The following is a 13,440-nucleotide window of genomic DNA, read 5'->3' as shown; positions in this document are numbered from 1 at the left end:
ATAACATAATCCTCATGTTCACTCCACGGGAAATGGGGTTAGGTTTAGTTTACACATGTTCATTGTATAACGTTGAAAATTAATTACATCATTCTTGCACCACCATTTAAGAATAATTTAGTCTCTAAATCATAAATTTTAGTAATGATTTCTGGGACTGATTTAATGTTCTTTGTAGTAAGGTACCGGTACGTTGGCTGATAAGGCAAATACTAGGATAGGCATCATTAGTTTAAACTTCGGAAGTTTGCGCGGCACTTGAATTAGTCTATCACTTCTATGGGTATATAATGTCTTCCCTGACAATACATTTGATTTCAAAAATGATAAAATGATTAATCCTCTCAACATTATTAGTCCTATGATTCGGTTCGATGTTTTCCTTATGAATGCTCTTAACCCAATTTTGTCTTAATACTAGGTCTTTTGGAAATGGGAACACTGAAGCTCTTACTCATCCAGGCACACAGCACATTAAACTATAAACATGTTGCATAGGTAACTAAAAATGAAGAAAAATCTTTCAGAGAAGAACACGAGAATCAACATTAACCTTATCACCACCGATATTGTTGGAATAAATAAGATCTTTGAGAACAAATAGCTTCTTACGGCACTCAAAGATGATCTGTAACCTTCTTAAGACTATAAATAAATATAATGTACGATTAATAATATTCAAATTTCCGTAAATATTTGGTAACAACACGGCTTACACAAATCAAAACAAACGCATGCTAGCACTCCAGCTGCCGCCATTATGGACAGTTTCGATAGGTCAGTTAACGTCTGAGATATTGTAGTTGGTCTTGGTCCATGTATCGCTAAACTGTGCGCGTACGGTACACATTCTTGGATCTCTCACGCGTCGACACTGGGTAGCTGACCCGTGCATTGCGATATCGTTTTACAAGTCCACTATCGAGCGATTCTCGACTGTGGTTCCCATATCTACGATATGGCATCGAGTACGAACTTGACTCATCTTAATACATGTCAATATAAAGCATTGTGTATATGTATAGGGGCTCTGAAGACTACACCCACAAATGCACTTCTTGTGGAATCTGGAGAACCGCCTTTGCATGTACGCCGAAAAATGCTTGCCATGTAATATTTACTTTAAAAGTTCGCTTTTACGAGACACCCGTTTATTCCGAAGTTGCAACTCCTCCATGAGTACTTTCCAATTCAGCGTCAAGGCTTACAGAGAATGCCTGTTTTATATTATGCTTTTGATATCCTAAAGTCGTACAAAGGTACATTACTTCAAAGCGCATCGTTAATTTCCTATACGTCGCTGTATTCTATTATTTATTACAAGCCTCAGATGATAATTCCTTCCCGTAGTCGTTACTCTGAGGCAATAAGTGCTCAAGAATACGCTCAGCTGCCAGTTAAAAAGTTGAAACTTTCTTGTATTCCTATTGGCATAGATATATAAACCGATGGTGCTAAATATGCCACTGGAGTTGGAGCCGCATATTGTATACCAGCCATAAATATCAAGGAGCAATATGGTTTACCTAGTGATTGTTCAATCTTTACCGGAACTATTTGCTATCCAACAAGCACTCTTTTTTATTCAGCAACACAACTATAAACGATTTAAGATATATACTGTTGCGCTGAGTGTCTTGCAATCACTAGCCTCCTATTCTCTATCTAATAATTGGTATGTATGGTAATGTTAAAAGCATTCTCTATAGTCTTGATAATTCTGGTGTTTACTTAACATTAGTATGGTTGTCTGGACATATGGGTATATTGGGTAATGAACAAGCGGATTTTCTAGCAGAGCAAGCTTCTCACCTTCCTGTTCCTCTTTCTAATAATGTCGTTCACGTCGTCAGACTAAATTTCCGTGATTAAAAATAGTGCCCGTAACGAGTGGCGGAACAATTGGCAACACACTGCCCAAGTCAAAGGTACTTTTTATTATCAACTACAGTCAGACATCCCAACGAAACCATGGTGTACGAGAGGAACATATTCCCGAAGACATATTACAAATATCATTCGGTTACGGTTCAATCATGCTCTTACGCCCCAATACAAATTTCGTTTTCATTTGTCACTTATTAGTAGTCTTGTGCGTCTTAAACGTGTTTTCCCAACCAGTGTTTCTTGTTTGTTATTTAATCCTTCTGCTGATACCATCAATGTCATAAATAAGTTTGTAGATGAAGCAAATATTGTGTTATAACAGCCTGTGTGGTTATACTGTTGGATCATGCTTATATACTCCCGCTTCCATCGGTGTTGTTACCGATATACCTTGCGTGTTCTGAGATTTTGAGACTGTGGCCTATACTAGTGTAAATGTGCAGAGTACAAAGTGTTCTCATAGATTGGTGTGTTTAAAGTTTTCCAAGTGATATTCATCACATATTAAAAGCCAAACAACGCCACCAAGGAGGAGAAGAAGAAGTCTTCCATTTCGAGAGTTTGCGGGATCTTTGATATTCTGTAACACATGATAAAAAGCGGACTTTATACTCCTAGACTAACGACATCTGGGAAGTGTTGTGAATTGAATTGTCAATATTTGTTATGATTTTCGTGTGTGTTTGTCTTTCAAGACATATTTTCTCAGCTTTCATCACAGCATTATAGATTAGAGATGAAGTTGGTGAAATTAGTGGTACATCAGCGCAATTTCAGTGGTTAGTTATATAATATGTGTGTGTGTTTTATGTACGTTTTAGGTTATGTCCATTATTTTTGTTTGGTGAAGTGCTCAGATTTGTGTTAAGTGTTGGTCTCCGTGTATTTTAATTACACTTTGTTCTTTCAGACTTGATCACAGGACAGTGCTGTCTCATTTTTTTCTACTTAAAGTACTGAATTTTGGCTTAATTTTTCTGCTCACATTCGTCTGTCTATCCCAGTAATGAGCACTGTTACTGGCCTTACTACTAATTTTCCTTATAATTATTAATATTAAGAGCAGGTTTAATTTATACATTATTATCTACGTTGTTGGAATATTATTTACTGTTTGGTTATTCTAAATCCGAATAGAAACAAGTCATTAAGGTAAGGGAACTGGAAAAGCTGTGAAACGCAAGGAATATCAAAGAAGAATTGGAGGAGCGTTGCTTAACAGGGAGTTTAACTACTACAGTGAAATGTGTAAGCCTTTTCTGAATGTTCTCGTTGAGATTAACGAAATAAGTGTTACTGTACCTATACCTCTAAGAACTAAAGATCAATGCGGACAGCTAGGGCTGGAAGGAGGAGCATTGCACGTACCATTTCACGATGTTGCCACATTCCACATTCCTTTCTCCTACCCCCTCTCTTCTGGCTCACTTGTTTCCTCGTTCATTCGGACCACTGTGATCTCTTGTAGAGTACCTGGCCAGACTGTGACTGACTTTGTCTCATGTTCTGTTATCTGAACTGCTTGCGACAAGATCTAACTCAGAAGTGAGAGGTTTGGCCACTCCAAGCAAGACATGCTGGCTAGAAGATTTGTCTCCATGGCAACTGCAGTCGCCCCACCCTTGTTTCCATGGCAACCATAACCCCTACTCCCTCTATCCTGCCCCGGCAGGCAGTAAATGGACCTCACTCTAAGAACTGTCAGATTTTAACTTTAGATATTAGAGGTATAATACCTATAACATTCGTTCTAAGGGCGTATTGTGATGGAGTGAATAAGGTAAGGAAATAATAATGGCTTTCCGTCCCGCTAACGACTGTAGAATACTGGGATCGCAAACTTGTATTCGTACACAAATGATTGATAGGAAAGGTTTTGTGTTTAATAACGTTATTTGCTTTATGTCCCACTAACTACATTGACAGTTCTCGGAAACGCCGAGGTGCCGGAATTTAGTCCCGCAGGAGTTCTTTTATGTGCCAGCAAATCTACCGACATGAGGTTGACGTATTTGAGCACCTCCAAATACCACAGAACTGTGCCAGGATCGAACCTGCCAAGTTGGGGTCTGAAGGCCAGCGTCTCAACCATCGGAGCCACTCAGCCCGGTCGGTTTTGTGTTTAAAGGAGAAATAAATAAGACAAGACACCAGGAATTGCTAGATATTAAAATATAGAAATTGAATGGCAGTAGAGGAGGAGGAAAGATCTTAAAGAACGTGAGACGATGAGATGAGGTGAGGAGATATTTCAAACAAATATTAAAGAATGTACGGATATTTGGATGAACAGTGTGCATCGCCATTTAGAATCATCTGTAACCTGATTGGAAAGTTAGTGTGTGCTGAAAATTCTTAATTTAAGGGGAAGTTATTTGGTGTAATGAAGAAAGTGGAGGTTTCATGAAGGCAATGAGTTAAACTTCTATAGTTGTATAATGTTTCATATATTTGCAAAATACAACCAGATGATGGAATATTTGGTCCAACAGAGGGGAAGTGCATCTGCTTAAGAAGGCAGTAAAACAATTGTACATGAATTGTAATGAAATTATTTTGGTGTCTCATGAGCAAAATATTTTAGAAGAGGAAATTGAGCAAAATATCGCGTGGATATTTAGTACAGTAACAGTAAGGTTTCAGAACTGTGTGGAATATTACACATTTGATGTTTCCAGCAATAATAATGGTATTCGGAAACATATAGATGAGATAAAGTAATTACTAAACCCGTTCTAGGTATTGAGATAGGCTGTGACAGTTTAGGAACGCCATAAATATGTCAGACATATGTCGTGAATGAAAGTTTTGATTGCATATATAAAAATGGAAATATGTTGTCAAAAATGTTTTGTTCAGAGCATAGTGTACAGTACACAAAACTTTTAATGATACTTCGGCTCCCTAGTGCTGAATCGGTAGACCTCGGTTATCTTTGAGATTCGTATTGGCAACCTTTGACACACAAACTATGAATTGCCATGAGACATTTGGCGTACACTTTACGTACTAGTACTGTTGTTTACACAGCAAAGCCAAAATATAGAATTCATGTTAGGAAGAAGATTTGCATTGAGAAATGTTATGTAATGTGTGTGAGACAGTTGTTGGTTTAAGATAATAAAGGTTTAGAAAATTCATGTCGATCGATCATATTATTGATTCAATTCAGATTTCATTTCCATTCAGGTGGCAGTATTACCAGAACCGGGGTAGCTCTCCCCTTACTCCTCATCCCCGTAAAACCAGGTATCACTAAAAGTTTCGGCTGGGACATTTTGGATGCTGCTGGGATGTGGGTGGTGCTGATTATTGACATTCAGAGCACAACTGATGCATCTGTCCTGTGATATAATAAATCTTGTTCTATTTACTTGCATTCGAAGTTCATTAAGATTTCCTGGTGGACAGTCCTACTGCTGCACCCATCATTCGAGCATGTCCCAGATATTATCCATGGGTGACAAGTCCAATGATCTAGCAGGCCAGGACAGTAGTGACACCAGTATGTTGTTTTCATAGAAGATGACATGCATCAGCGCTGCAGTATCGTATGTAGTCTGGTGTTGTCCTATTGAAATACAGCCCTGGGGATGCCTTGATGGGAAGGAAGGATATTTGGCTCCAGAATGGTATTAACTTTAGTGGCACTAGTTTTGGTGGAAATGAACAAGAGACAGTCTGTTGTCATACATACTGAGACCTTAGACAAGAACCCTGAGTGTTGATGCAGTATGGCTGATGTGAACACACATTGCCAGACACTTCATCGGCACCCTGTTAAATGAATGAACGTACAAAAAGGCATTTTTCATTTTTTATATCTTCCACTGTTATTGTGGGTCACAAACCTAATGTTGAATTGTCTAATCTGTAGCTATTAGTAAAGGGCTACAATGAATCCGATGAATGTGAGGTTTTCTGCAAGTGGTCAGGGTAAAGTATTTAAAAATATTGTTTTCGTAACTTTGGTTCACTACTTTAATTGTACTAAACTTATTAATTTTCGCTTGCTGCAAATAACGGATACTCGAATCCCACTATCGGCAGCCCTGAAAATGGTTTTCCGTGGTTTCCCATTTTCACACCAGGCAAATGCTGGGGCTGTACCTTAATTAAGGCCACGGCCGCTTCCTTCCAACTCCTAGACCTTTCCTATCCCATCGTCGCCATAAGACCTATCTGTGTCGGTGCGACGTAAAGCCCCTAGCAAAAAAAAAAAAAATAACGGATACACCACATTCGCATACTTGCTATACTAGTTTTAGCTCTTGGCTATGACTGTCGTATTGAAAACTAACCAACATGTCACATTCAGTTCTTTGTGGTGATGAGGTTAACCTGCTGGCGATCCTCATTGAGGACTAGCGAACATGTCATTGAATTTCTGGGAAATTATACCTGCCGATGAGTCTTGTTCTTGAAATCTCTACGCAGAATGTTCAGTGGACTGTTTATTGAAAATGCTCTGGAAATGTTGACATTTATTATTCATATTGAAGAAATCAAAATGCCATTTGACAGTTAAATCTTCCAAAAGTAAAATTATGGTATGTAACTAAATTTATAACTGTCCCACACCACCAAATGGGAAATATCCTTAAAAGGGAATGAGAAGATGACTGGATCAGATTTGGATTATGCTATATTAGAATTTATTTTCATTTTTCTCCATCCAAAGAGGATTGATATTAATTTTTAGTGGAAGTAGTTATTGTTGTTTCAAGGGACAAAACTACAGGATTATCAGAGACTCTAAGGAAACTGAATAAACTTATGCAACCCTGTGTGAGAAAATCATTCTTTTATACTACAGTACCTATTTCATGTTGCACCCACAAAGAATAGTTTCCAGCATGCCATGCGGTTAGGGTCGCGCAGCTGTGAGCTTGCATCCCGGAGATAGTGGGTTCGAATCCCACTGTCGGCAAATGCTGGGGCGGTACCTTAATTAAGGCCACGGCCGCTTCCTTCCCAGTCCTAGGCCTTTCCTGTCCCATCGTCGCCATAAGACCTATCTGTGTCGGTGCGACGTTAAACAAATAGCAAAAAAAGTTTCCAGCATTGCTGAGAGAGAAAAGGGCTAAAAGAGAATGAATGAATAAATGAATTAGATAATTAATTAAAATAAATAAATAAAACAGTCATGTCAATGGAGATAGGCGGATAGAGCTCATATTCTTATTCTTTCCTTCTTTCTGCCCTCTTACGGTCCTATTTATGAAAGGCAATAACTACAGTGTATGTGAATAATGCTTGTTTTCAAGTCTTACTATGGTCATGATTTACTACTACAGTACTTACCTGTACAGATAAAGGGAGAATAGTGTGGTGAATGTGATATAATTTGAAATTTAAAAGACAAGGACACCTCTGTACAGGCCATGAAGGCCCTTGGAGGAGTGGAAGGTAAAGGCTTCCACCATTGTTAACTGCGGCACGTGATGGGGTAGAGTGGTTAACTCTATGCCCGGCCACCTTTGCCCCCAGGAATTAACCTGGTACTCATTTTTGGTGTAGGCTGAGTGAACCTCAGGGCCATATGCACCTCCGGAAGTGGAAATCTCGTTTCTTAAATTTTATGACTTCCTGACGGGGATTCGAACCCACGCCCTTCCGGACGAACCGAGCACGCCTTTACCGCCTCGGCCAGGCAGCCCCTAATTTGAAATTTAGGAAGTGAAAATAGCACATTCGTGAGTTTGCCACTTCATCTTTGGTGAGTAATTAAAAATGTGTTTGCAATACAAAGTAATGAATAAGTCAAAATTGATTCTAGTATAGTTAAAGTAAAGCTACTATGACACTTGTATTGTTGGCCACTTAAAATGGAAGCCAAGGGGAGTCTAAGTAAATTTAACAGAAGACACACTGGATGGAGAATGATAGATTTATAATATCACATTGGATCTGTGTATGCTTTCCTGAACAGTAGGGCATTTCATATTTGTTAGTTTAACTTGGTGCTTATGACTTCTCCTCCTGTAGTTTGCAGACTCTGATTCTGCTGTCACTTTCACCCAAACACAAGCACTATTTTTGTGCATTTACTTCAATCCTAAATGACTTGCAATGTTTAAAGCCGGTTGTAAGTACAATATCACATTTGAAGTGCACAATGTATTGCATTGTAATATGCGCAGTACAGACACTTGGCTGATGTATCGTGGGGTATGGTTCTTTAGTTAGTGTGTGGGTTGTTCTCATCTTGCATTATGTAAAACTACTTCAAATCGTCGCCATAAGACCTATCTGTGACAGTGTGACGTAAAGTAAGTTGTAAAAAATAAAAACTTCATGTATCAGATCTCATTAGCGCATTCTGAATAAGTCCCGTCTAAAGCTATCTCTGAACCCTTCGAAACACATCTTAAGCTGGTAGTCTTCATGTAGAAAATCGTTCTCTTCATGCTTTACGTCTTGTTTCTCCATAGAGTAATATCATATTCACATCATCATACACATAATGGTTGTCTGTGCAAGAACTATGACTCAAGTGCATAGAAATTATCCTAGCCCTTTCTCATCCTTGCTTTGCCGAAAACATTTGATATGTAAGTGTGGCATTAAACCATTGGAAAAAAAAAGAAATGTATGGACAAATATGCCTCACTGCAACTACCACAGTGTGTTGAATCAAGCCCTCTAAGCCCTGATGGTGGTAACCATTCCCAATGAGTACCTTTGTTACTTGATTAAATGGAACTAGCATAGTGCTGACTGTGGTATGCACAGTACATTTGCTCATATTCTGCGTTTTGGTTGTGATATTTATTATGTCTACTTCATTGATTATAACTTCATTATAAGGATATCCGACACTTCAGGAGTATGAAATCTTCGTAAATGACGTCTACGCAAGTACAAGATGAAAACTAAAAGTTGTGAGTAAAGGACGATTTGACTCTTACTGCTCTGAAAAACCAGGTGCAAGTTTTTGCATTATAACTGTATATACTACGATACCAAAAGTTTCACTTTGAATAATTGCTTATGTTTTACAGCCTTATGGCCCAATTTTAAGGTTTTATTGAACGTACTAACAGTAGTAATAGGTACATGCATAAGCTATCACATCTGCAGAATAAAATTTTGTCGGTATTCAGGAAGAAGTGACTAAGTCCATTTTTTACGAATTTGAGTTAAATGCACTACTGGGGTAAAGAAAATACGTTCTATACTATGGCGTGGTCGTTATTTTAATAGAATGAACCATTTTGGGGCTACAGGTACCCTACCCTATAATGTGAAGTCCATTTTTGAAGATTGACATCCAGGCAAAAGTGACTAAGTGGACTTAATCACTTAATATGTAACATAGTAGAAGGCATTGCAAAAATAACGAGCCCAAAAGGTGTGATAGCCTCGTCCTAATATAGAATCATATATCACTGATTTCTTAAAACCCATTTATCTCAAAACTATGTTTTTGGACTTAGTAACTTCTTTACAAGTAACTGACCTCATGTTTTAATCCGTATTGAAAGTCTGTTTAATTACAATAAACAATGTTTTATTATAAACCACCTATTCAATACATTAAAATGTTATTACATTTAGAGTTTCACCATTAATATAAAGTTATAAGCGGGACATGTTTCACTCCCTTATAGAGCATCATCAGCCAATCTAGATTCTCAAAGGTTGGATTATGTTTACAACTAATGACTTAAAAACTATTTGTACATTTTACAATCTTAAACTTTACTAATATCATAGAAGGCAGAATCATTGGTAGCGTGTCTTAATTACAAGAACTTAATAGTGGAAAAGTTGATAAAAATACATTCATTTAAAATTATGATAGGATAAGTTTGCTCTCAAATATTTACAAACATTTGGTATGTCTAAAATCTGGAAGAATGACTTGTGATTCAGTCTTAAGAACTTATGATTAGGTCATAGATATTTAAAGTTTAAAACATGAGATCGGGCTAAAAGTTTGTTATCCTTTGAGGATAAGAGTTACTATGCAGTTTTAGACAATACTAGATAGACAAGCAGAAATTGGAGGGACATGCCAACAAGTGATAGCCTATTTAACAACTTGTAGCTACATTGTTTGTCGAATCACATCCCTTTTAACTACGTTCCATTTTAATTCATTGCTTCAAAGCTTTGGTCATTGATGTCAACAAATACATACTCAGTCAACAACATCACCGATGTCAAATAACAACAAAAGTTCAAACTTCATAAAGTTCAACCTGTCACATGTTACAATTAATAAGATGACGAAATCTTATTTTATTGTATTGAATAGGTGGTTTATAATAAAACGGTTTATTGTAATTAGTAACTTCTGCCAGAACGCCGACGATTTATATATCATAATTTTTACCCTCATTTGAAAGAACACTTTTCTATAAATTGTGATGAGATGAGGCTGTCCAGTGTAGTAGTGAATGGATATGTCTGTAATTAATCACAACCTATCACATATTTTGTGATATCCACAGTTTGCAAATATCCTCACCTTTTGGGAATGTATAAAATGAAATATTTCTTGCTGGCCAATTTTTGTGCACTTGAGTGTACACAAAATTACTGTAAAATGTAATTTGGGATATGATTAAGAGATATTTAGCTCATAGTAGGTTTCATATGCTCAAGTGAAAAATGAGTGCAGCTGATTTACCTGGTGTGTTAAATTGTCATGCGTATGAAGATTATGTTAAGTTTTATTCAATAAATTTCCAAGCAAGTTGGCCATGTGGTTAGGGTAGCATAGCTGTGGGCTTGCATTTGGGAGATCGTGGATTTGAATCCCCTCGTTGGCAGCCCTGATGATGATTTTCTGTGGTTTCCCATTTTTGCACCAAGCATATGCTGAGGTTGTACCATAATTAAGGCCATGGCCACTACCTTCGCATTCCTTGCTTTTTTCCCATTTTGCATCACCAAAAGCTATTGATGTGTTAGTGCACTGTTGCCAAACTACTAGGAAGAATAAAAAGTTCAATAAATTGTAATTTATACCCAAATTACCCCACTGTACCCAGATTGTTCCAACTGACCCTACCCTACATTTCGGGCAGTGCCTTTGATTGATGCATTGCAGTCTCTCATGCCAATTATGTGACCTCTATTGAAGTCGATGATATTTTTCAAATTTGGTAAATTGACTCTCGCTGTATTAAATACTGACATGGTCCCATTAACAGGTTCTTTATACTAGTGGCAATCAATACTGTCGGTTCAATTCACAACTACAACTTTTAATTTATTAGCACTTACATGATGTGGCATCAGATGGGCCTTGCAATGTCCTGTTTTCTGGAAAGGCAGGCAAACAGGGAGAACACAGGAAAATAGGAACACAGAAAATACACATGGGAAAACACAGGGAATTGACTTGTTATGTCAAAATTAAGATATCGATCTAAGACTGGACCTGAACGGAATGGTCGAGCAAGACTGATATGTAGATGTGACACTAGTCATATGCAGCAAGTAGTACTTTGAGAGAGAGAGAGAGAGAGAGATAGAGTGAGCAATAATGTAATTCCAGGTGTTTACATTGATAGTAAAATTGAATGTTCGTAGATAATAACTTTCCCCCATTAATTTGTAATTTCCTTGTTCTCATTAAATCAAAACTTAAATTATAATATAAATAATACATTATAATAATATTATCTCTTATCTTTTTAATGTTTCTGTTAGAATGCCCAGTGTTTTGAAAGCTTTTAATACGTGCTAACTATTATGGATTGCCTGTAATTATTATGGATTTTGTCTCACTATTAAAGAGAAGCTATTACGGAAAAGCAAAAGTATCGCAGAAAAAATTTTACAGAGAAAGGAATGTGTCACTGGTGTTTGTTTCTATGCACAATAGTTAACTGGCATCATATTTCATTTGCTATAGAAACTGGGATCTTATTCCTGAGTTTCTGAACACTAATCCGTATATTTCTCTTACGAGCAGTTTAGAAACTTGCGCACACTCACACAAATTTCAAGAATAAGTTCCCTGAATGAACACGCATTAGTTTGAAGAGTGAGCAATTACTGATAACCCAATTCGCAGATTGACACTTTATGATAAGGTATAGATTGTTTGACTTATGATACATTTATTTCAAGTTCATTATGCTGTTGTAAGTGTTCATGCAAAATAAACATACTTGAGCATCACTTGTAAGTACTATGTCCCACTAGATTTAATGCAGGGAAAACAGTTCTAGATTACTAGCAGATACCCTGAACACTATACGTGAACCTTTGAGAATATAGTTTCGAAAATAGTTTTGTATAATTACGTATTAATACAAGTCCTGTGTACACTCCCAGTTCAGGCCTAGTAACACTGTACCTGAACCAGTGAGAATGCAATTTAGAACATGGTTTGCTGTAATTATTAATATGAATCCTGTGTACCTGTGTGCACTCCCAACTACCATAAGAGTTCAAGCAACCCAATGGTGAGTGGTTCAGCTTTGTTGCATGTCATCTTGCATCAGCTATCTTGATTGGTTCCCTTTAGGTTTTATGGCATTTATATCTTCTCCAGGAGAATATTTGAATAGTCCTGGAGCTCCTGACTTATTTCTAATGATAAATGTTTATTATTACACACTATTTCAAACATATCATTGATGTAAGTTATCAAGCAACATTTTCTTTCTCTCACATACTCATGCACACACAGAGAAAGATATAGACAGCTGAGGAACTTGTCATCCCCAGCTCTAAAAATAAAACAGTTGAGTATGATAAATATAAAAGTAGAATTCAGTGAAAGTAACATTGATTTTTTCAGTGGAAATAATTGAAATAATTTTAAATTGTAAGGTTTATGTTGTAATGGCTTATTGTCTACCAATTTCAAGATGAGCTATTTAATGCTAAAGCCTGATTGAAAACTTAGTGCCATGGCTGAAGCTCATGAAATTTTGTTAGGGAGAGTGTACCGTCATTTATGTAACCTTGTACAAATGTAATACTAGCTTAAATGAGCAACTCAATTTCTGTTGACAGGAGAAAATTACTTGCCCTGTGATGCTCCACACTCACCATTGTTGTATGTGCTACTGGATATTTGTAATGGTTTAATGAAGTGGACCAGTAATTAACCTGAAGTATGTTTAGAACAGTGAATAAGTATATGTAAAATGAGACTTGAGAGGACTGGTGGAGCTCTTTAAAATTTTCCATCCTTTGCTTTGAGCATGGAATGACTGGATTATTTGTGGGCTTTATTTTCCTAATCTTGCTTGTTGTCTAATTGTGTAACAAGTTGTTTAAGACCTGGGCTGGAATTGTGAGTTGGACTAGCTCACCAATATAATTTTTTGAAGGACAAAATTCTTTTTAATCCCTTTGGGTATTTTGGAGTAAAACCAGAATTCATGTATATACCACAGTGAAACTCTTTTAAAATGTTACTTGTTTGTGGGCCAAAATGGTGCTTAGACATGGCCAGTGTGTCTTGTGCAAACATACACTGTTATTTCATCCTCACATGTGTTTTATGCCTAGATTTAGCTAATGAAGGAAAAGAAAAGGGTTTCAAACTTTGATTACGTTCTACGAGCCAAGAGACCGTTA

General features: G+C 37.0%; 1 protein-coding gene across 3 annotated transcripts in view; it reads left to right on the top strand.

Moving 5' to 3' along the window:
- The first annotated feature begins 2,464 nt into the window (after positions 1 to 2,464).
- Iml1 (GATOR complex protein Iml1) overlaps positions 2,465 to 13,440 on the top strand; it is a 724,094-nt gene continuing 713,118 nt past the window's right edge. For all 3 annotated transcript variants that reach the window (XM_067141784.2, XM_067141783.2, XM_067141785.2), the window contains exon 1: positions 2,465 to 2,666. In XM_067141784.2, coding sequence (XP_066997885.1) covers positions 2,624 to 2,666 — 43 coding nt within the window. In that variant the 5' untranslated portion in view covers positions 2,465 to 2,623. The remainder of the gene's footprint in view (positions 2,667 to 13,440) is intronic.

The sequence above is a fragment of the Anabrus simplex genome, chromosome 2, assembly GCF_040414725.1.
Source record: "Anabrus simplex isolate iqAnaSimp1 chromosome 2, ASM4041472v1, whole genome shotgun sequence".
In the NCBI taxonomy this organism is placed as follows: domain Eukaryota; kingdom Metazoa; phylum Arthropoda; class Insecta; order Orthoptera; family Tettigoniidae; genus Anabrus; species Anabrus simplex.
This window is presented reverse-complemented; position numbering and strand designations above follow the sequence as displayed.